A 25,122-nucleotide genomic window follows, 5' to 3' on the forward strand; every position below is an offset into this window, starting at 1 on the left:
CATCTTGTGTATGCTAAAGCCTGTGCAGGGTCCGGCCGCAGTGGCAAACCGGGGGGCCCAGGGACAGAGAAGGTTTGAGAAAAGCCCCTTTAGAGAAGGAGGTAGAACTGTGTTTCATCATGACCTACATCAACTATGAAGTAGATATAAAATATAACTAGTAAATTAACATAAACAAAACAGAGTAATCTGGTTAGTAAATACAAATTAAAGGTGATTTAGCTAGACTGAGGGAAAAATGCCTGTTTTGCCATGGCAACAGGCATGTCTACAAACATGGGACTTAGGGTTAGCTTCTGGTCCCTGTGATCTTGAACTAGCAGGTCATTGGGACCTTATATCAAATCAATAAATTGCTGAAATCACAATGTTTTCAGTTGGAGTGCTTTGTACAGGCTGTGTTTCCAGCTCCAGCCCACCAGGGAGACTGACAGGTCCAGCACCTGCCCACGGTGGCCCAACTTTGCAGTGTAAAGATCTACCTCCAATTTTTTATAGGTGCCACAAACCAAAAAAGAAAAAACCCAAAAGGCTCATAGATAAAAAAATGTATTTTTCTCTAGTTTCCAGGTGGGAGACTGATAAGAGGCACTTGGTCAGAAGCCCCAAAGGTGTTCAAATGGTGGCATTTGAGAGTGGTTGGGAAAGTGGAAGCAGGCTCACATGGACATGCCAGCTTGTAATAGGAACAGGCGAGGTAACTGAGAGGCCGGTTGCCCAAAGGGTGGAGCAAGCACTCTGAGAGGTATTTTTTGACAGAATTTTTGAATTCTAATACGCTGACTCACTTAATTTTGATATAAATGTTACAGTTTGCATTTAAAATTTACACGGTTCTTCAGTTTTGGTTTGTTTTTTAGAATTGTTGTTGCTATCTCTGCTATTTTTATTTGCACAAGTATTTGGAATGGAGGAAAAATCATACCAGCTGCCAGACGTGGGTAGGATCAATGGAATAAGCAACTGCATGTCCTGCTTCTGGTACTTTCCAAGAGCAGATGGTGAGAGGCTAGCTATAGAAACAAGGCAAGTTAATAGAGGTAAGTCCCTTGCTGCCCTCCTCCCAGCCTCCTTGCTGGACCTACTCCAGAAAGTATTTTGCAGTTTCAGTAGAGCATATTTTTGTGACCAAGAAATAAATAGGCCATGACTTCGTGTCTCTGATAGTAATGTAGACCATGCTAGCCTCCCACCTGGAGGTATCTTCTCCCAACAATTACCAACTTGGACTTTGTACGTTCTATGACAAGAGAAACCTCACGGGATTGACAGAATTCTATTTTTAATAGCATAAACCACAAATCAGTGTGAAATCCACTTTGCCTTTGTGGCAACAAAAGCCCTGACAAAGCCCTGGCAAAGACCCGCCTCCCGCCACACACAAAAGCCCGGAGCGATCCCCGTGTGCACAGCTCTTGTCCCACCACATGGTGGCGGTCAGCAGGAACAGGGGCAGGAAGTCGGGTGCTGAGCCCATGATGGGCTACGTGGTCTCTGACCACAGCTGCCCTGCCGGGCAGCCATTTTGAGTCCGTTCTCCTCAGAGCGGCGCTCTGAGAGCTCTCCCCTTGGGTCAGGACGCCATCCAAGGGAACTGCTCGCGGTCGAGAGCCCTCCCTTTTAGGTGGGTGATTGCACAATAGAAACTGAGTTTTTCCTTCCCAGGACACCAGAAGGAAACAAAGTACAAGGGGGCTTGAGGAGATGAAGTGGATTTGGCTAGTTTTTCCACTACCAGCTGTAAAAGGGGAAGGGGGATCAAAACTGAGTGCTTTATATTCTCCACTTTTCTCTACACAGATGGATGATTTTTCAGCATAGATTCATTTTTATGGCCAGTGTCAGAAAGTCAAGTCAGAATTTATTGATCTCCAGGATTTTTTGTAAGGATAAGTTGAGAGAAAAGGAGGTTTAGAAGGGAGCAGAGCCCTTCAGAAGGGTGCGGGTAGCCTGTGCTCTCAGCTCTATTTCATCACTGCCTTAATCTACCTTATTAGCAACGTGAAATAGGCTCTGTGCACACTTTCTGAATGCTTATGAGTGAAAACAGTGAAGTAATTTGTGTAATGTTAAAATTATATTACTTCTCTGGCAAGCGAAGCCTTGTCTGGAGATGTGGGACTTCCTTGCATGCTAAGTGTGAGCTCTGCTCAAGAACCTTAAAAATCAAAGGCATTGCATGACCTTCAGTCATGTTGCTCCTGAAGAAGCTTTCAGGGGAGAATGAAGCAAAGCAGAGTTCTGCTCCACCATATAATTTTTCTTCTAGTCTTTTCAGTCTTGGGCCCTGCATTGCAAGAAGCTATCTTTTTCCTTCTGGCTCTGTGATGAGGTGAACAAGATTATTAGTACCGTGACCTTATCTCACATAGCGTTATTCTCAAAGCTGTGCTGTGTACATTAGTATATATGTAGCCTTTGTTTTGTTAAGAAAATGGGAGAAGATCCCAGGTTTGCATTTGGTTGTGCTGTGACTGTGAACACCGTAATGATGCTAAGCAATGGAGTTCTGGTTAGCTACACTTAATCATGAGGCACTTTTGTGCATGAGGCTTTTTCATGGAAAGTTTGAGAGCACAGGCTTCAGGAGAGCTGACAGTCACTAAGATTAGTGCAATGCTTTTCTATCCTGTCCTGTCAGTCAGGGCTCTCTGTAGTGAGAACTGATTTCAGAGGAGAACTAAACCATGTTTGCCATTTCCCTCTGAACTCTGTGTGACATTGGCTGAGGTCATAGCTTTGTTATCACCAATGTCCTTTATTGAAAAATCCATGGAGGGCTCCTTTCCAGCGAGAATTCGCTACTACTCAGGAGCTTCCAGGCTGTAAAATCTTCATTTTGAAGGAAGAATGGTAAAATATTAGAAGCCATAGGGAGAAGGACAAACTATGGATTAGAAAACAAAGCTTTTGAGCAAGTTTTTAATTTGAATTTAGCTTAATCTCTGAATCAGTTTTCATATTATTCTGCTGATGTTGCTGTTTACTGCAGGGACAGTAGTGTACTGTGAATTATTGCATGGCTAATAAAGTAATTCTATACTAATGCTGATAAAGCTATAATAATCTCTTCTTCTGTATTCATTGTGAGGGGGTTTTTTGGTGGTTTGGTTTTTTTTTCCCCAGAGAACTGGCTGGTTTCCTTGAGTATAATTGATAGCCAAGTGCTCTGACTTTACGTTGTGAGATTACATTAGTCAAATTTAAACCCTCCATTAGATGTCAATGAACTGTAACCATTGTGACCGCATGGTTATTGACCCAGGTGTAAATAGACAATGCCCAATTTAAAGATTCAGTTCTGACAAATGGGTTCGAATAATGAAAACATCATGGGAAGTGGTTGGGTGCTTCACTGACTAATTGAACAGGATACTTGCAGTTTGTTCTATGATACATGATTTTTCACAGCCACAGTGAGTAAAAGATTTATCATGTTTAATGTTTCAGAGTTAACTGATGAAACCTCCTGAATGGAAAGATACCTGTGTTTTTCTTTCAGAGCAAATTAAACTGAATGCTGAATTCCCTTTGCATAGTTAGTGTTTGATTTTGGTTGGTTTCTGGTTTTAATTTTATCTTTTTATTTGATTGGGACTGTTTGAAGAACGAGACTTTCAACTTCTATTTTGAATCATAATGTCTTTCAGCGTGTATGCTATCAATATCTGAAGAACCTAGTTTTAAAGGAAATGTAAGGATAGTACTTTCAGGAGCAGTTGTAACTGTTGGGGATTTTTTGTTTGTTTGTTTGTTTCCCCCCCACTCCCCCTTTATGTTAAATAAAGATCTGGTCTGAATAAAGATGTGTTTTGAAAAAGATTTCAAAGGGCTTTGGATCAGATCCTAACGTTACTTCATTCTACGGGATATGTTCCTTTGGGAGCATTTTCCAAGTATTACTTGTTTAAATCTGGATTTTGAGCTCCTTAAAGATGTTTGTTTATCAAAAATCCAGCAGCCACACCTTAATTGACTAGAGTAAAATACTCTTCTACTTTAATGCAGTTTCTGGGATATTCTCTGCTGCTCCTAGTTTGTATTTTGCACACGCAGGGGTAGATGGGACGATATAGCATCTTCTACAATCTCTGGTTTCTATTATTTAAATAATTTTTAATGCAGACATTGGCTACGGTATTTTTCAACTTGTTGTAAGTGGTCCCTGGTTAAATATTCAGACCCTGAGAAAGGCTGTTTTAGTATTCGAATACAGCATCCTAATCTGCTATACTAATGTGCTTAATTCAGCTAATGAATGATGCCTGCTGGACAGGATAGTGTGTGAATAGTATTTGATGTGTTGAGCTTTAGAAAATATAGGAAAAGTGTGTTTTCTTTCAAAAATGTGGGACAGTTGGAATTTTATTGGAAAAGTTACATCCTTCCAGGAAGTTTAGTTCTAGCAAGTGTTTGGAACTAGAATCCTTATTTGAGTCTATCAATTATTGGGTTTTTTTTTCCCACTTTTCCTATTATTTAAAACTGCATCAGCATTCAGGTTTAAAGAAAATCAGTTGCAAAATGTGTTTCATAGTGTTAAAATACAGTGTCAGAGCAAGCACTGAAATAAGACTTCCCAGCACCATATTCTATATCAGCATTTAAAGGATAGATCGATTTTTACAGTGTTCCATTTACAAAATTTTGTATAAATGTTATAATTGCAAAGTCAAATGAGAAATAGTGGATGGAGAGTGGCTTTGCTTCCCTTATCTTTGCCTTCTTCATCAGCTTACAGTATGACGTTATCCATTATCTTTCTGAAGCAGAAATGCAATGGGACTGTTTTTTTAACCAATTCATAGCTTTTCACTGGGAGCCACATTCAGTACTATAGTTCAAATGGTTTCCATCACTTAATTTAAGTAGGTTATGCTTCTGTGAAGTCGTAAAGTATTTTAAAGCTGCTGGACTATGTGTATAACACCACCCTTAAAATTTAGATTTGATAACAAAACAGGTAGGAACATCGCTTCTTTACTGCAGCAGAACACATTTTCATAATCGGGGTGACATTTCCAGTTATACTAATTTCAGTGTAAAATCAAGGGTTTGTCTATTTGCTCAGCTTTCTTTATACAGTTCCATTACTTGTGTGCTAGACAGTGCAAAGCAGTCAGTACTAGATCTGGAAGCAAATGATGGTTTCATGTTTAAAGGACAAATTGCTAGTAAAATTACCATTGTGGTGAACTGTTTTTTGCAGAAGAAAATATGAGTGTATGGTTGCAGTTGGTGTCTTTGGGGTATTATTAATGGCAGCCAATGATGCTTTAACAATTTGAACCAAAAATCTGAAAAGCTTTAACAAAGATAGAAGCATTGTGATTTGATTATTCTTGGTCACTGATGGCTTTCTTTGAAATTTATTCATGTTTTTTTAACTGTGTCCTTCCTAAAAACATATACTTAAGGTAAAAAAACTGGCCAGCCTTAGGCCCGTTGCGTGTATAAGTTGTGTTTTCCTTAGAATCATGTCTCTGTGAAGAGCTCTGCAGTCTGTGCTACTATTGTCAAACTTCTTCGAAAATGGAGCAAGAAGTCTGTGTTTTCAGATCTTGAGCTCCAACCTCATGAATTAACATGTAAAAAAAAGTTGCCTTAAGAACGTGATCACTGACGAAAGTGCCAAAAATGAGCTGTCTGAGAAACTTCTTTTCTTTTTTCTCCTTGAGAAACTTCTGGAACTCTAGGATAATTTGAACAACCTTTTTTTTTTGAGGTCTTCTGTTTGAGACTATTTCAGTCAATCAGGCACAGCAAAAGGCAGGAGGGAAGGAGCAGAATAAGCTTTGTGTTTTCACTGAAGAATTGAGTGAAATTTTTTTCCCACTTCGGGAAAACTGTCACTAATCTTCAGTGAAAACATAATCTCAAGAGACTTAAAACTGCCAGGAATATATGCTTGCTCATTTATTTCGATCTAAACTGAATAATGTCATCTGGAAATTAAGACCTTGTTAAATCCTCTCCCACATGTTTGATGCAAATCCAGCTGACTTGAAATTTGATGATTTGTAGATAGGTCCCATGTAAAACAGTGATACATATATGATGCTTGCTTTCTGGTCAGAAGCAGGTGTTACACGCTTTCTGATATATAAAAGAGCAGAAAGAGAGCTTGGAAATGTGCACATGGTAGAGACTTTAACTAAGGAAGTACCGTGACTTGTTCAGCCCATTTGTCATCTGTCTCAGAGAATGGAAAAAATATGATTAAAATTGTAAATTTTTTTCACTATATGAGAGGATGAATTAAAAGCACCCATGAGTTTATGTTGTGGCTATTCTAATCCTGGCCAGACATTTTGCTACTGCAGTGGTGACTTGGCTTTACACATTTAGTTAGGGAAAGGATTTGAGTCACAATTTAGGGGGTTGCAGAATGTGAGGGGGTTGGAATTTACCAACCAGTGGAGGAATAAATTGGCTGTGGTCATCAGAAACTTTTAGTCAAGAAAAGCTACATCCATAGAGTAGCAAGAAATGAACCAATTTCCAAATGAATGGCTGTACTGATTGAAGTTCTGCAGAGGTCTGTCTTACTTCTGGTATAATCCAGTAATATTGATAATGATGTGGATTACACAGTGGAGAATATCCTTATTAAATTTGATCATGACATAAAGGTAGGACAGACTGTAGGTACGCTGAAGAACAGTACTAGAAGTCAAAATCCCCTTAACAAATGGGTAAAATGTGCTGAAGAATGTAAGGTGCTATTAAATATGGACAATAACAGGCAGGATTAATGAACTGTAAAAATACAGATTGGAAAAAAACTCGCTCTGTAGCAAATTGTTTCTAAACAATGAGTGGCATTGAAGCCCTTCAGAGGCCTTGCATTTGGGGTGAGTTGGGCATGCTTCTCTGAGGTGTTTTCTACCCTGAGACGTGTATTCTGTTATAACTTGTGCTGTAATCAGTGGCATTGCCCTGGGATAATGAGGACAAAACTGAGGTAAACAGGAGTTTAATAATGTTTTGTGTTCACAGACAAACGTATGCTGGTATTCCTCCTCCCTGCCCCCATCTCTCTTCAGAACTTCTGATTTAAGCAACTAGTCATCATGTCTGACCCCGTTGTTCTGCGTAACGTCAAGAGATTGGGAGAGGATAACTCTGCTTTTGAGTTGGATGGCAAATGTAAGCATTTTGTTCTTCAGTCATCTCCTTATTTTATACAGCATGTAAAGTAGGTGGTGGGTGGCCTAAGTGGAGCAAATTGTCTACAGAATACAAAGCAAAGAGTCTGTGGAGTAAGTGTAGCATTATGTGGTACCTGCTGTTATGGATATGCTGCCTACAAAACAACTTTTCTGTAAAATTGCGTATAGCAATCCCTACTCATGGCCAATCTACAAGTTATCAGCCTTCCAGTTCATGGTATCTACCTAGGTTTTTATACTCAGCACTTTGATGTACAAGTAAAAGGCCTTTACTTGGGGAAAAGAAAGTCCTGTCTTCAGTCATTTCTAGAACTGCTTTCAACGAACACATATATCTGTAGTCATACTTCTATTAGGCAGAATTCTTATGAGCTATTGCTATGCGAAGATCTGGATTCCTTCTCCTCATCAGAGCGTCTCCTCTTTTCTTCCATTTTTCCTTTGCAAATAGCACTTTTTGATTTTGCCAGTCAAATGGAGCAAGAGTCGAGGAGAAACATGAAGTAAAACTGATAAATCTTTTGATTTCTGTTTATATGATTTGAGAAAAGCCAACAGAGGGGCGTATTAAGTATTTACAGTGTAAAGCAAAACTGTAGCACATAATGGAAGATAAATTGCAATACAGTGCAATGTACACTCTCCTCCCATAGAGTAAAAAGATGTCACAAAAGGATTCCAGCACTCAGATATCACCAGATTCCCAAAACATACATACATTTTGTATTTTCAGATTCCCTGACAGCTATAGCCTAATCCTTGGAATGTTTAAGCTTTTATTAAAACATTCTTCTAGGACCAAATGAAATGCTTCAGACCATGCATGAAATAGCCTGTTTTCTAAACAACAATAATTGTAGTTATTACTATAATGTTCAGTAGATTCAAAGGTCTGTTGTTGTCGGGAATTTCAAATCTATTGTTACAGATGGTAAGAAGATAGTGTAGGAAATTATTCTCCACATAACTTGAATGTATTCTTGAAATCAAAGCTGGCATGCTAGACTCTGCAGCTGATTTTAAAGTCTGCAACATAGCACCACAACCTCAGCTCCATGACTGTGGAAGAAACCAACGTGAATGTTTTCTGAAAGACTGCTCTCTCCCCCGTATATTGCTACCCCTGCACACTGCTCTGCATCCTGCTGGAATGAGCAGCCATCTGTGTGCTGAAGCAGTACAGATCTCCCCACTCTCCTGCTGTGTTTTGTTTTTAAAACTTCTCACTTTGGCTGCCAACTAAAGGCAGTTTCAATGCATGGGGCATTGTGGGCTGTAATATTGGTGGAGGAGGGAGAGAGAAAAGGAAGTGAACAGCTTAAGGGGATATGTCTGTCTTGGATAGAAAACTGTTTGTCTCTTCCAGCCACTTAGAACTCCCAGATTTATCTACCTGGTTTGGGAGGTTGCTTTTTGTCTGCTAGTTGGTCTTAGGTATTTGTCGCTTTTACTTGTTGAGGGATTTTGGCAAAAGATTTTCTGTTGGGACCAAAGCTGTTCCTCTTTTCACAGTTGGGTTGGCTTTTTGGTTTTTGGGGGTTTTGTTGGTGGGGTTTTTTTTGTTTCTTTTTTTTTTTTTTTTTGGTGGGGGGTTTTTTTTTTTTGTGTTTTGTTTTTTTTTTTTTTTGTTTTGTTTTTGTTTTGTTTTGATGGGGGGGTGGTGGTGGTGGTTTTTTGGGGTGGTTTTTTGGCTTTTCAAATGAGTTTGCCTTTGGTCTCAGTTTCCTTGAGAATAGACTGTGTTTTCTGCTTAATGTAGTGAGCAGCTCGTTGAACTGTTAGAGCACCTTTCCCAGAGAAAACATCACTGCTTTAGAACCTTACTGGCATTCTGCTTATTGATCTCATCTCAAGTGAGGTTTGTTTCAATGACCATATTTTGTATATATTAATAAGAATTAGCCCTCCCCAAATCAACCTTTGAACACCACTACACTAGGTGTAGGAAAGAGCCAGCTTTAGCTGGGAGCCTTTTGAGAACAATTTTTCATCACTTGAATCAAATGTCAGATTTCCTGAGGCTTAACTTTTACTGTGTTTTCACAATACCAGTAAAAACTCAAATTCTTGGCAATGGTCTTCAGTGTTTCCTTGATTCTGTGCTTTTTTCAAGTTGTAAAATTTCTTCCCTAAATGCCTTAATTCCTCTTTCAAAATTTTCTGAGAATTCAGAGATTACTATAGCTTTTTTCTTTAGAGTTAATAAATTCTGTCATCTTCCCTACATTATTTTCTTTTCTATGAAAATCATGTTCTGTCCTCTTTTTCTACCTTTTCAATTGTAGCAGTGTGAACTGTTACTCATCTGTTTCTTTGTTTCAAATTAAGCATAGGTAGCATTGTTCCAAATTTTCCTGCTTAAAAACTGCTGGCCCGCATGTCCTCACACTCTTGGATAGCATTGATATACTTTTTTTTTCTCCAAATTCATAGATTCGGGTTTCTTCACCTTTGGAGAATGCTTATTTTGCTCTCTAAATTGATATGACTCAGAAAGCTATTTCACCAGACTCTTCTGTTCCTCCCACTTTCCTCCTAGTAGCCAGTTTCTTCTTCTTCTGCAAAACACTTTACCAACCTGCAGAGGAAGCTTTCTCTAAACCTTAACTTTTCTGATAAACCTTGGATAAATGGCTAGGAATGGTTTCAAACCATTACAGGTGTTACCAGCTGCCAAACTTAAAAAAAGCTGCAATCAGATGTCGTCTAACACCAAGTGATTCTTTGTAACAAAAATTTTACATTAGAACCTTTCTGGAAGGTGTTTGGGATTCTTGGGATACACGTATGTCCTTACTGAAAGAATCTTTTCTTTTTACCTTCCCCTAATAGCAAACAGAGCAGAATAAAACCAATAGAGTCATTGTTAGCTGAAGCCAAATAAGGTTACCTTATTAACCCCCAAAAGGAGATGTAATGAACTGTTCCCCCAGTCCCAAACTCAGACTGCTTCCATCTAACATGTTGCCTTGGGATATACAAAACCCTGGAGGTAGCGGAAAAGTCTTCTTCCCTGGGGTAGGAAAATGATGTAGGCAAAATTTGTGGTTGCCCACAAAATTTGTCTTTACACCTACTGTGGATTGCGATGCAAAGTTCCTCTGTGTTTGCTCTGTGAGACAGGCCTGTGCATGCTCAGTGTTGTCACTAGGCCTGAAAAAAGGAAGACACTGCTTAAAAATCATGCTATAGTTCTGAACCTGATGCTGAGCTGCCAAATGCATCGTAAATGAGCAAGGTGCATATGCCCAGTGCCTTTAGATTATCCAAACTGTGTTGTATACATAAAACTAGCTCTTTGTTTGTTGTCATCAAGTGATGTATAGCAAATATTTTCTTCGTCAGCCCCCATGATAACACTTCTTAGGGGCCTCTGCCAACACAAACTGTGCTTCAGGTATGACGTGTTAACAATAGCTCTTGAAAAGGAGCTTTTCTAGGGACTAAGAAGTTGACATACAGCATGATTATATTTTGTAGTATAATTCCATTTCTCTAAGCTATGGCTCCTTGGAGAGTATCCCAAGAATAGACATCAGTGTGAAAAGTTCATCGTACTCTCCAGGGGAGGAGCTGCTTCTCTTCCACAGGATTTGCAGTCTCTTAAATTGTTGGAAGGCGAGATTGAAGAGCAGCGGCTCCTCCTGTCAGAGATCATGCATGGGCTGCCAGTAGAGTAGTATTCCTTGATGGAACAGTGTCCAGGAGAAACAGTTGAATACTAGGAGTTTGCAATGAAAATGTGCTGATTTTAGTAAATGTCCTGAATAATGTATTTAGTGAAAACCATTTTGTCATCTGAGCGATTGAAAACTTGAAGCTACTTCTTCAAGAGAAAGCAGGCATAAATTGATGTAAACTTACCAAGGAATTTTTGGACCCATGTCAGTTTGTGTGCCTAGCTAGATCTATCAGTGGGAATAAGATGCTTATAACTCAGGAATGATCAGTCTCATGGGGCTCTGGGATTTATGTTTCACATATCTACAGAAGAATATGTACTTTAACAATAATTATTAACTAGATTGTGCATTTATTTTCCCTAACAGCTAACAGCCTCAAGAAATCAGGGTAAGTCAAGTCATGTATGCAAACGGGACAATCAATATTTCAAGGAATATTCAAAGAGGTTAATGTCATTGGATCAAATTGATGCATTTATAGAATGTATGGTATTTAATGAAAAGCTGTTCTCTAGGAGTTGAATTGCCTTGTTTGATACAACAGACACAGGTAGACCAAACCAGACCAAGAAACCTTTAAAAACATAGAGTAATGGCAGCGAAATATGGTCTTTCTTCTGAAAATATTTTTGATATTCAGATTTATCTTTCTTTGGTGCTTTTAGTTTAAGAAATGAGTTTTTCAGGAATTTTAATCAATCTTGATTGATTTCTCTTAAAGCTTAACTGTGAGACTTTAAAATAAAAGGAATTAGCTCACTTCATTTGAATTTAGATGTTAAGATTTAAACATAGAATGCTGGATAGTTAAAAGCTGAAATGATTTAGAGACCTTGATCTTCAGCTATAATGTGAGATTTGGTTGGGGTTAAAAGCCTCCCTCTTCCTGGATCTTGGAACAACTCTGTAGCAGACTGGACATGCAGATGGGTGCTGTAATTTGTGCCAGCTTTTTCTGACACATTATACACAGTCTCAGAAGTATTCCTAGAATGAGGAAGCAAAAGCATCTCTTTAATTTTTGCCTTTGTCGGGTTGACCATCTCAGAAAGCATCAGCCCAGTATTCAAGGTTTACCATGGTCCTTGCACGTATCTTGAAACTCAAGTTCTCTTGGGCTTTCACATGTAATACACACATGGTTCTACTTACTACCCGTATGAAGCTTCCTTCAGGCTTTCTAGGATCTGGTTTCTGAAGGCTGTTCATGACATATACAGCTTGAATTCATTTGTTTCATTAAAAAAAAAAGTCCAAAATGAAAATCTCTACTCATTCATCACTGAATGTACACAGCCAATGTGTACTTGCTATAGTATGGCTCCCATCCATAATGGTGCAACTAGTCCTTTAGATTTTAACTGATCATACAGAATAGCAACACAGAATGTGAGCACTGAGAGAAAAAACTAGTAGGGAGAGAGATTTTATTGCTATTATGGACATATGAACACACAGGCAATAGAAAAGGGAATGGAAACTGGACATTTATCTGTCTTAAAGGAAGTATTAGCCAGCAATTTGGATTAACCTCAAAGAACCCACAAAGCCACATCACAGCAACAGTGTTTTGAGGAGCTTCTAATGAAAGAAAGCACAATCCTTCAGATCATTTTAACTTAGCCTCTGTTCTAGTCAATGTCTAAAATTTAAATGAACCATCAAATCACTGGTTCCAGAGAAACCTGAAAGAAACAGCTTGCCTCCTAAAATTTTGGGCAAAATGTTTCAAAATGTAATATTAGTGCAGCAGCCAAGAGAATAAAAGAAATAATGTAGTATCTTATCCTTTTTGCTAGGAATTTCCATACATATGAAGAACCTTCTAAAGAGAAGAAGAGTGAAAAGTGAGTTAAGTTCAATTCTGTGTAGTATCTTTGCATATAGAACAAAATATATACTAAAGTGCAAGTTTATAATTTTATGTTTTCTGTTCTTGAAGGTCATCAGAAGAGAAAGAAAAAAATACTCGTGTTGGCTTCTTTCAGCTGGTAATCAAAGCAATGGCTATAAATATTTTATGTGTATTGTGCTTCAGAAGAAGTGACAATAATCTATATGGTTGTTTTTGGAATAGCTGTGCCTAAGCCAAACTTTAAAGGATTAAATCATTTGGCATGAAATCCTGCCATTAAAGTCAATGGAATTTAATAGAACCCTTTGTCATTTTGTCAGCTTGGTATTGTTTATCAATATTTGTGTCATAATTGTCAATTAAACACATTATATTGAACCTACATGTAGATATGGGGAAAAAAGTTAAGGTGCACAGCAGGGCTTTAGGTGACCTTGGTTCTTTCTTATTTCTGCCAAAAATTTCATGTGTAATATCTGGTAGATAATTTAGCTTCCTTGTAGTAGCTCCATGGGTATTAGAAGATCTTGTAGCTGTAGAAACTTGTGAATGCACAATACTGTATGGTATGCCTAGCCTTTGATGGGTTTGGAATCCCATAGGGTGCATCTAAATTTTAAAGTCAATGTAGTGGAGAGGTGTCTAACCCAGCAGCATGCAGCTAAGAGGTTTTATTGCTTCTGTTCTGCATGTAGTCTAGGCAGTTAGCCTGTAATGTGTCCCAAGTAAAATGGGCCTGACTGTTGTACCAGGATAGTGCAGTTACATCCATGTGGCTTGTAATCTACCTGGCTAAGATTCTCAGCTCTTAGTTGGATGGAGAGAACAGTCTGTCCACACAGAGAGCTATGTCTGTCAAGCAGAGGGATTTGAATTCTGTTTGAATTCTGTAGCCTATTTTGCACAGTTGTTTAACTCCTAAAGTGCAGTTGGTAAACACAGTATGTTTGCATCAGATGTGCTGGGAGATTAGATGACACATATCTCTCTGCCTTTTCTCTGTGCGTTTTTTTTTTTTAATCAAGGGAATTCCTAGAGTTCTTAAGAGCAAGGTTTGCAAAACAGTGGTAATGCTACAGTTTTCTTCTGATATTTATTGTAGGAAGACCTTTTAATTATTTCTCTTTTATGTTAACTGACTTTTTCCTTTTATCTTGTCTGTGCCCTAATGTCCCTTTTCCATATGTGCTCCAAATTTCCACCCTTTCTTCTCTTAGACACATTATAGCACCTACAGAACCTGGACAGGTTCGTCAGCAGTCTATGATTCCTCTTTACACTTCTATTTCAAAACAAACAGCATTTGATACTGATATTCTATATGGACAGTTTAATCTATGTATTTATGCCTGACTTCAACCTGAGAATCAGACTTCACAAAATCAAGACAAAGGTAACTCAAGTTGCTGAGTCACCGGCTGCATGTGTGCCTGCTCTTGGCCCATGGCAAATGTAAGGTAATAGGTCTTAGCTCAGTCCTTTTTTTTACTGCATACTACGGCATATTTCTATTCATTTCTCCCAGATTAAGAGCCAGTGCACAATTGCCTGGCTCAGCCAACATGTTTTAGGATATTAACTATGAGAACTTGCTCTGAGACATTTAGTTGGCTTTCTACCACAGTACCCCAGATTTTTGAGAAATTGGCTAACTTTATTCAGAGGCTCTGCATAATGCCCTGTGGCTTTTTCTTCCTTTCTCTTTCCCTCTGTCCCCACAGGAAATATGCAAAGCAGACCATATATATGAATTATAATTACTATTCTTAGTCTTTTAGCTAGTTTCTGGAATGATGGTAATGTGGCATGATATTGAGCTATTAATGTTATATGATAATACATTCATTCACACGGTCAGATTCTGCTGTCAGCTAAAAGGGAGTTCGTAATAGTTTATGATGTTGTAATCACAGGTGCAATTAGATTAGATTGGAGAGAGAGATTTGTCTTCTTTCTGTATTGAAGATAATTCTGAAATTTAAAGACAATGATTTTCTATGCGATCCGCCTGATTAATGATTTATACAACCATCATGAAGACTGCCTCTCAGCAGAGACCATATTTTTTTCCTCTCTCTTTAGTTTCGCTTTTCCTCACCTACGGAAATATTAATGATGGTTGTTGGTGGTTTCTGTGCTATTGTTCATGGAGCGGCCCAGCCAGCTGTGTTGCTTGTGTTTGGTGCAATGGCAGACACATTTATTGAATATGACATTGAAATGCAAGAGCTTAAAGACCCAGACAAGACATGTGTAAATAACACCATAGTGTGGATTAATGGTACTATTCATCAGAATGAAAAGAACGCCACGATAAGATGTGGGTAAGTGGTAGATGTATTTATTTCCTTTCGTTTGTTATTATGGCTTGTCAGAGACTGTATTGCTAGAGAAGGTCCAGTTCAGCCTTTAAACCTTACATTTTCTATCCATAAGGCAGAAAATGGGCATGGTTTTTGTTACAGAGCTGGAGATACTACTTGGAGAGAAGGTCAGATTGGGTCTTGGTCTTTCAGCTATAGATGTCAGCAAGGATATTCTTTGATGATTGTTCTGATAACAGTTGTATCGGCTGCACATCTGAGTTAATTAATCTGTTTTCTCTGATGACACTGTAAGTAATAATGACTTCTGGTTATTCTGGTTAGGACTTAGGTACCTATAGGTACCTGCCGATTTCTGAGCAAGTTAGCTAAACTTTAGCCATTGAAGAGAAATGAGTGCTTCTGGGATGCAATTCATCTTAGCTTATGGGAGATGTCTAAGGAAGGTCAGATGAGATGCCCTATAAGAGTGCCTGTTTCCTTCCATTAACAGTAATAAATGGAGTCTAGATGATTCATTCAGATACCGATATCTGTCAAAGCCAAATTTGAACCCGTAACCTTTCCTAAGGCTCATTTTTCAGTGCATCGTTCCAAGAGTTTTCTAATCTCTGAGTGACGTTTAGATAAATAATTAATTAGTATTAAAAGTTACTTGTCTAAAGGTCTCTGAAATTCAGAGCACATGGGAAGTGATTCACATTCATAGAAGTAGGCGACTTGGGCCAAATCATTTTGCTCTAGGCTGTCCAAGCCAGCCCTCTGAGATGGGACTGGCACATGGAACACAGGATTTGCTACAGACCTCTGTTCCTCTGAAGGAGGAATACCGGGCAGTATGCATTCAAAGAATCTATTGGAATGGTTTGGGTTGGAAGGGACCTTAAGGATCATCTAGTTCCAACCCCCTTGCCATAGGCAGGGACCAGGTTGCTCAAAGGCCTGTCCAGCCTGGCCTTGAGGTTGGATGGGGCAGCCACAGCTTCTATGGGCACCCTGTTCCAGTGCCTCACCATTCTCACAGTGAAGAATTTCTTCCTTATATCTAAGCTAAATCTACCCTCTTTCAGTTTAAAGCCATTCCCCCTTGTCCTATCCCTACATGCCCTGTTGGCTGTCACCAACCACTTCCTTATTTTCCATGTGCATAGTTTCCAGGAGGGATCTGCTCCATGATATTAATTGAAGTATTGATAATTATACTGCGTATCTGTCAAGCACATGAGCTGTTTCCATGATTGTGTTTTGCAAGAGACCAGGTCAGGTCCATAGTGTTCCCTTTTGGCTTAAAATTTCAGTGTACCAAATTCAGGGTAAACAGAATAAAATTTGCTGTCTTATAGGATGTTCTAAAAAAATTGTCTAAAAGCACAGTGGATAACAACCTGAAATGCCTATTTCAAAGTAATCTAAATACAATAGCAGCAACTCAATGCCCTTCATTGATATTAGGAGTAATTTAGTACTCCTACTTGAGCTAAAAGAAACAATCATTTCAGATTAGCAAGCTTATGGTGCAAAGTAATACTTGAATTGACTTTAGCAGCTCTCATTTCTCCCCATAAAACGCTGTTTAAACTGAGTAGTATTAGTTGGTATAATGGCACAAAGCAAGCACATTCAATACCTAATGAAAACATGTTGAGCAGCTCTTCCTTGAAGCAGCCTCTCACCTCTGCTGTTTTGGAGCATGCAGCCTGGTGGGGTTCCTCAGAGACTGCAGGGCTGCTCCAGGATGGCGATGTTTCCTGGTACCTGCCAGCGCCCTACCCCTGTGCAACAGGCAGAGCAAGCAAAACACCCACTGCTAGCAACAGCCTCAGTATTGAGAAACAGTGTCTCTTAGCAGAACAAGCTGACTTGCCAGCTGATGTGACTCTGACTGGAAGAAACTCCAGATTAGCAACCCATGAGGAATTTAAAACAGTATTGCTAACTCTTTTTTTAACTTTTTCTTTTTTTTTTCCAGGCTGCTGGATATTGAACAAGAAATGACCAAGTTTGCAGGTTACTATGGAGGAATTGGTTGTGCCATACTTGTGTTAGGCTACCTTCAAGTCAGTATTTTGTTCCTCATTTTCATTTCAAAGTTTAAATCACTAAATAATTATTTTCCTTTTAACTGCTTAGTCAGCTGCCAAATTGAGCAGAGCAGAAGCTTTTAGTTCTCATTCTGTGGGCTGAAATAGGTTAACTCTGGCAGTCTGAGACTTCCTTGGATTTGTGCATACATACCTTTGTACACGGATATGTTTTACCCAAGGAGATGAATGCATGCTGCTGCTTTCACGCAACAAGGAATACTTAGATGTGGTTACTATGGGATCCACATACCCTCCCAATGTAGCTGAAGGGCATGCAGTTTCACAGTAGGCATCTCAACTGTGTTGACCCTTGTGTTTCTATTAGAGAGATTTTACAGAGTAATACTAGGGTAAAACTAGTGCTGGAGAAGAATCACACCCTCTTATTCTGTAGTAATGGTTCAGTCCTTCTGACTGAGATGAGCTACAAGCTTGGATGATTCCTGCATAATCAGCTAAAGGGTCCATTGCTTTTGAAGTTTTTATAATCTCCAAAATCACTTGCCATTCTCCTTCCTGAAAACTATGCCAGAGTTTTGCTAAAGCAGAATGGCTGCCGTCTCTCTATTACTTATAGCTGTAGATAGAAACATTTTTGTCTGTATGACATTCATGTAACAATACAATTTAACTTGCATCTCCTCTCAGCCGATCAGAACTGAGACAAATGCTTGATCCAGAGGCTTTGTAAAATTCTTGTATTCTTTAAAGATCGGAAGCGTAAAACAGCTACCATGTCTGTGTAGCTAGAATGTATTTTACCTGAATACTGATTTTATGAATAGCCAAATTGCTCTTTCCAGTTTTAGCCAAATTGCTTTTTTTGCATTTGTTGGGAGCACAAAGACTTTTTACTGAATTTATCAGCCACATTATGCTCTTCCCAGATCTGCTTGTGGGTGGTGGCTGCAGCTCGTCAGATACAGAAAATCAGGAAAGCTTATTTCAGGAAAGTAATGCGAATGGATATAGGCTGGTTTGACTGTACATCTGTGGGAGAGCTGAACACCCGAATTACTGAGTAAGTAATCTAGAAAAAACATATGCTACAGAGAACATTTTGCACTTCCCTCCAAACACAACGGAGTGCCAATAACTAGGCATTTGACAAACACTTCCTAATATAAAATACAGCTATGTTCCTGTGAGCATCTCCCCCATCTTTGAACCAAGTACCATAACTGTTAAGCCACAGTTATTTCCCTTTTGTGCCTTGTCTGTCAGTAAATGTGGTGGTTTTTTGTTGGATTTTGAGGTGGTTTATTTTTGCCAGGCTGTCCTATCTTTCCCTTCTCCTCCTGTGCCCCGTCCTTTCAGAGTGATCTATAATTTGGCTCCCAGTGCACAGTCCCCCGAGCCTGGAGACCTGGAAATGCGGGTTTGAACTCTCTCTCACTTCCCAGAAAGGAAAATTGCATTATGGGCACTCCTTGCTTTTGTTGGCTTTATATATATATATATATTTAAAGAGCCTTTCTTAATCTTCTGCTAAAGAAGGCACAAGCACCTGCCTTGAGAAATGGACTTAAGGTGTATGGAGAGACCTTCTTATCCTGGGTAACATTTAGCCCTGAGAAAAGAGGAATTTAAGAAGGTTTGCTCCTTTTCTTAGTGGTTCCTGTTCGCAGGCTTAAGTTAGCTTCGAGGTGAATATGCTGACTCTAGATGGCTCCCTGTTCTCAGTCGTGTCTGCATAATAGTAGTCACATTTGCAGAAGATTTTTCTGTAGTTGAAGGGGAATTTATTTGCCTTTACTCACTGCCCAGTGGTATCTATGACTTTCTGTGGTGTTCTTTTTATGAAGAATAAACGCCAAGTGTAAGTCACTGTGAAGAATTTCTGTGGCAAAAAATAGGAACTGAGCAGGTATTTAATAAATAACACTTTGTTCCCTGGTTTTTTGAACAACATTGTTCTGTGCCAGAAAAAAGCTGGGTTTTCCTGGCTGAAAACCCCACCACCACTTTCCAGAAGAAATATAAACATGTTTTTCAACTGAGCGCTCTTACATTTTTCGATAAGACTCTAATTTCATTTTATATGTCAATGAACTCACAATTTTGCACTTTAAACCTCAACACCATTTGCTCCTATTTATTTCAGGAGTTCCCAGTTCTTCTAACCTCAAAGGTGTAGCAGAAGTATAATGACTGTTTAGCTTTAAGACATTTTTCCTGTGTTGGCAATGCGCAAGAGAGAACAAATGAACTCTGCAGCTGCCTAGATGTCCAATGATGTTGACCGCTGTACCACTGTCCCCCATAGGATAGAGTTGTCATGTTTTCCCACTGCCTCCAGTGATAAATTAGCCCTCCTCAGTTTTCCCACTCTTGCTCTCATTTAAAGTACAAACTACCTGATAGAGTGGAGAGAGGAACTGGGAGGTGGTGGATGGTGGAACTAGAAGGGAGTTACAGCTCTTCTCCCTTTCCTGTCCCGTCCGCAGGGCAGTACAATGCATTCTTAGTGCCCCATGATGGGAGGAATGCCATATAAGCTGTACTGGTTTTCCATTATCAGGTAGGTGAATCCAGTTGGGATGTGTCTGCCCTCTCCTTTGAGGGCACAGTAGTAAGAACCAGCTAGTGAATGAGTGCTGGCAGGACAACTTTATCTGCGAAAAGACGGTATCTTCTCTGCTGGATTCTGTGCATAAAATCCTTCTGCCTTTGCAGAGGCACCAGGTTTTCTCTCTGTAGCTCAGGGTCTTTGGAAGGGGTTATGGTGGAAAGAACAGAGGTGACAAAAGGCCTTCTTCAAGGGAAAGCAACTAACCCAGATGTGGCCAAGACCTGCAACACAAGCAAAAGATACACTCACCAATCTTGTGTTGGTTTTTTTTTTCTTGTTTTGTTTTTTTCAGTGATGTTAACAAAATCAATGAGGCTATTGCTGACCAAGTAGCAATCTTTATCCAGCGCTTAACCACCTTTGTGTGTGGTTTCCTACTGGGGTTTGTCAGTGGCTGGAAATTGACCTTGGTTATCATCGCAGTCAGCCCTCTGATTGGGATTGGAGCGGCTGTCTATGGCTTGGTAAGTGGGTTGTGAAGAGCTTGTGTTGAGGTATGATGAGCAGGGAAGGTCATGCTATAGAGCTGGGAGGATTGGTGAAAGAGAGGGCTGTTACACCCCTTTAAAGTCAAGAAAGGCAGATTATGGTCACAGCAGCACTAGAGGGTATGGGAGGGGTGAGCCAGCCACCTTGTCACTGCAAAAACCCCCTCCCACTTTGCTTATTCTGATTTGCAGAATAATATATCCTGCTTTCTAAGATGGGAGTGTAAGCATACCTTCTTTTGGGTCCTGTGGATAGATATTACAGTTGCTGAGATCAGAACCCTGGCCTACACCTTCTTTTACTACACGCCTCTTTTAGATGGTTACTAGGGACTGGCTTGATTTCTCTGTGTAGTTAGTGGCTTTTTAGAGATGACCAAGTTTCAGAGCTGTAAAATAGTTGAAAACAACTGCTCAGACTTACCTCAGCCTGTCCCTGCTCCAGGCAGCTGCTGCATCCTCTCCCAGTTGTTCCTGTTCTGCTCCTCCATCCGCTCCCTGTAAACTTCCTGTCACTGTGCAGAGGAAAGACAGTGAAGAGGGGACAGCAGGATTCTCTGTCCCTCACCTGCTTCTCCACATCATAACGGCTGGCAACTCCTGCTCCTCCTCTGCACTCTCTCACACTGCTCTTTTGTTTGGGTTTCAGCCCTTTGGCTATGTCACTTCTTCTATGTCAGGACATTTTTGCTATCAAACCTGTAATGTAACTGACTAATTTCTTGTCTTCCCTGCTTTCCTTTAGCACCTTGTGCTGGCTGCTAGTTGATGACATGAATAATGACTCAGTGTGAAGTGGGGAGAGCAGAATCCTGGCGGAAATGCAATAAATCCTGAAATGTCTCTTTCCTTCATTTGCAATTCTTTCTGAGCTCATTCCCCTTTATATTTTGTAATTTTCCCCTTTCCATTATTTCTCTGTCCCCATCTCTTTGCTTTCATGTACTGACTGTTGTTTCCTGCTTATGAGCAGGAAATTTCCAGCCCAAGTCTTTGCTTTTTACCATGAAGAAAACAGACCCAAGATCAATCTAGCCTGGTTTTCCTGTCTCCAAAAGTGGCTAATAGATGCCTGGGATAGGGTATTTGAAGAGAGAAATGCAAATGACACTTTACATTTTCTAGTGATATATCATTCCCAAGCCAATGTGGTATCTTTGTGTAGAATTGTTACATGACCACATTTTCATCCATTAATTTGAGCTTTTATTAAGCCTAAGTAAGCTTTTGGCATCCAGTGCTCTCTGGGCTCCTCTGTAGGTACCTGTTTGCTGTCAGCCCAAGAAACAAAGCACAGTGGTTGGCAACATCTGTTTCCCTCTTCCCCCTCCACTACCATTACCTCTTCTTCCTGAAGCTGGGCTCTGTCACAGTGGCTGAAGGGCTGCTTTTGCTGCTTAAGCTCCCCCTCCCTCCCCACCATGCACAACCCACAGTCTGCAGCCTTCTTAAGCCCAATTAGCAGCAGAGAGGGAGAGAAAAAGGAAGCATGTGTTGCCAGCTGCCTCTTTCTAGCTACCTGGAGCAGAAGCTGTTGGCCAAGGGGATAACTGTTCTGCAGAACAAATGCTACAGAGGTATACACTCTAATACGAGAAGACAGAAGTCTTCTGGTATGCAGCATGCCTAATAAAAGCCTGCTTTGGGGTGGAGGAGATGACCTCAAGCAGAGCAGACAGCACAGTGTGAACAGCCAGCACTGCTTACACTGTCCTTGTCTGTACCTACAGTTCAGGTGTAACCAGATTTCTATGCTTTTGTAGGCTGTGGCAAAACTAACAGGCCGAGAATTAAAGGCTTATGCAAAAGCTGGAGCTGTGGCTGATGAAGTGCTCTCATCCATCAGAACAGTGGCTGCTTTTGGCGGGGAGAAGAGAGAAGTTGAAAGGTTTGTTTGGACAAATTGTAAAGTTTCTGATTTCTTTTTCCTGTAGCAACCTAACACTGTAATGCACTTCAGAGTCATTGCAATTAATCTCTAAGTTGTACAACAGTGACCATCTGTTAGCTTTCAGAGTTGTATCCATGTTTACAGAAATTTTAGGTTTCAAATAACGTTGTATTGCACAACCAGTTCAGTCAATCAGTTGAAATAAAATATCAGCAATACTATCTTCAAGTCATTCCCACTTGTAGGAACATACTGTCAAGTTTTCCCCTAATGTTGTGTGGATATATCGCTTTTGCCAGCACATCTGAAAACTCTGAGTATTTTCAAGCTAAGAAAGAGAACTAGATCCAGCAAGACATAATGATTTGATGTTGTTAAACTGCAAATTTCTTTTTAATTCACTTAAAATATGACACGGCTGTAGGACATGCTCTGAAGCATTGGCCATATTCTTGAATCCTGTGTCACTCTGCTAAAACCCCAAACCCCATGGCGAGGTATCTGCAGTGAGTGTGGCTTTTCATGTGCCTATTGCACTAGATCATAAAAGGATTTCATGATCTGGGAGCATTCGTGGTTTAACCAGTGGTCTACCACTTCAGAGTAAGAGGTACAAACCTTATATGCACCCTCTGTTAACTGTAGCACAGCCAGTCATTGGAGAGGACTCATTTTGTTGGTCTTTGCTGATTCTGAATTTTCAATCAAATTCATTTCATCCTCTTTTATTTTTCTCTCTTTCTACAGATATGACAAGAATCTGGTGTATGCTCAGCACTGGGGAATTCGAAAAGGAATAATAATAGGAGTATTCACTGGTTACATGTGGGTTATAATTTTCCTGAGTTACGCATTAGCCTTTTGGTATGGCTCTAAACTTGTCCTTGAAGAAGAAGAGTATTCACCTGGCACTCTTCTGCAGGTACCCATTTTAGCTCGATCCAGCTTTTCTGGACTGTTTCTTAAAACGTGCATTCTGGACCACATTTTTGTAGTGTTCTAGTATCTGGTGGCTCAATGGCAACACTCTGTGGTTTTTACTCAGTATATGTATGAAAGTATATGGAACGATTGGGTAAGATTAAAAAAAAAACCCTAATGAATGTTTATTTTAAAGATTTGGAATGCTGCCTCCTGCAATGATCATAATGCTTTTGTATGAGAGCCTGCTACACAATTAACAGAACCCTTAAACTAGCTTTCCCATTTTGTGGGTAAGCATGTGGCTTCTGTGATACTGGCTTCTCTGAAGAACTTACCTTTGTGATGAAAAACCCCATTGCGGTGAAGAGAAACTTAATCAAAGAAAGTTTTATCCCATCTAACCTCTATCTCATTAACGGCTTCTGCTCCTTTGAATCACCATTTTGTGTTGCTAATTGCCCTCCCAGCTCTATAGATGACAAAGAATCTGTAAACATATATGCTGATTAAAACACACAGGGCTGTGGCTCCTGCAGTGTATACAAAAAATATACTAACCTGTACAGCACTCATGCCTCCACTTGTGCACAGTAGATGCTTTAGACAATGATGACCTAAATGCAATAAAACCAGCGTCTGCTGATATTCTGGTTATTTGCTTTGAGCCAGGACTGCCCAAACGGCAGGCTGCAGTCCAGAGACAGAGTGAATTTTTCCCAAACCTTGATAAGGCCTGGGTGTTCCGATGAGACATCTCTTTCTGCTCCTTCTCTGCCTGTTGCTCACTATGAATGCTCCCAAACACCAGCAGCATGCAAAGCTTCCTGCTAGGTGGAGCTTGGTAAATTACTCTGAGAACATTGTAAAATTGAGTCATTCTGTTCAAGGAGGATGTCCCTCACTGGAAATCATTTGCAACTGCTCTTGACACCAGTAGATGGTAAAAGTTAGTGCAGTGAAAAACAAAGTGAGCAATTTTCTTGCCTTGCACTTGGTAACTATAGTTCAGTGCTTCCAAATGACAAGTGGCAAATAGTGGGGAGCTACCCTATAGCTGAAAAATTTGAGCAGTCGGTGGAGAGAGTCTCCCTTCTGCTCCCATTCCTCTTTCAGTTTCCAGTCCTTTCCTGTCCGTCATGTCTTGTACCATACTCTGAAAGTCTGGCTGGGGAGACGAAGGAAGGATTTATAGATACAAAACATTGAAATATGCTTTTTTTGGTTTCTGAAAAACTGTCATGTTTTTCATGACATGATCAGCCATACTGCACTGAAATACACTAAGCAGTGCTCTTCCCTTGTTCTATCAGATGTACAGAACCTGCTCCCTAATGTTCATGATCGATTCTGGCATGCGTATAACCTACTTGCTTATGGAACTCTTTCATGCAAGAAAATTAGTTTGTAGTAAAGCTGAGTGTGAACTTACACCATGATCTATACATCACAGTGTTGATGTTTGCCGTGCACAGTATGTGTACAGTAGCTTTTTCCACTTTAGCCATGGCTTATTCTCAGTAAACATCACCATGGTGCATAGAACTGAGTACCACGTACTTTTCATTCGTTCTCAAGAGTAGCATTTCCTTATATGCTTTGCCCATTTATCCTGACTACTACTTGTGTTGTATTCAAAAGGCTAGCTGAGACCTTGATTGCTTCTTAGCAGAATTCTCACGTATTTCCAAACTACAATGAAGGATTTAATACCAGTTCTAATGCTCAGGGTGAATGTTCAAACTATCAGCCACAACAAAGCAAAAAAACCCTCATATATATATTTGTAAAAGTAGTTTTTATTATCTTTTATGGCAGTGGCCAGGTGTAGCTCCATCTGTGCCTTCGCCTTTCTAACTTTCTTTCTACATAGCCTAACAGCATCCTTGTACTTTTCATGGGGTGACAGTCCCTTCTTCCACAGGTGATAAATTCTCTTTTTTTCCCCTAAGTTCAAGCAATACCTCCCTGTTCAGCCAGGCTGGTCTCTTCTGCACCAGTTTGATTTTCAGCACAGAGGGACTGCCTGCTCCTGTGCCTTAAGGATTTCATTCTTGAAGAGTGTCCAGCCTTCCTGGACCCCTTTTTCCTTCAGTAATGTTTCCAAGGAATTCTGCCAACCAGCATCCTCA

The 25,122-nt window shown here is 39.9% G+C and overlaps 1 protein-coding gene across 2 annotated transcripts in view; it reads left to right on the plus strand.

The window, feature by feature from the left end:
* Positions 1–6,999: 6,999 nt before the first annotated feature.
* The window catches only part of ABCB11 (ATP binding cassette subfamily B member 11), a 45,318-nt gene continuing 27,195 nt past the window's right edge, over positions 7,000–25,122 (plus strand). The window contains exons 1-10 of one of the 2 annotated variants that reach the window (XM_030486369.1): positions 7,000–7,149; positions 11,222–11,243; positions 12,655–12,702; positions 12,798–12,846; positions 14,793–15,034; positions 17,004–17,091; positions 18,006–18,139; positions 19,983–20,154; positions 21,942–22,066; positions 22,817–22,991. In XM_030486369.1, coding sequence (XP_030342229.1) covers positions 7,074–7,149; positions 11,222–11,243; positions 12,655–12,702; positions 12,798–12,846; positions 14,793–15,034; positions 17,004–17,091; positions 18,006–18,139; positions 19,983–20,154; positions 21,942–22,066; positions 22,817–22,991 — 1,131 coding nt within the window. In that variant the 5' untranslated portion in view covers positions 7,000–7,073. Of the gene's footprint in view, positions 7,150–11,221; positions 11,244–12,654; positions 12,703–12,797; positions 12,847–14,792; positions 15,035–17,003; positions 17,092–18,005; positions 18,140–19,982; positions 20,155–21,941; positions 22,067–22,816; positions 22,992–25,122 lie in introns of those variants that run through there. The other variant, XM_030486370.1, reaches the window with a different exon arrangement.

Source organism: Strigops habroptila, chromosome 5 (assembly GCF_004027225.2).
Source record: "Strigops habroptila isolate Jane chromosome 5, bStrHab1.2.pri, whole genome shotgun sequence".
Lineage (NCBI taxonomy): Eukaryota > Metazoa > Chordata > Aves > Psittaciformes > Psittacidae > Strigops > Strigops habroptila.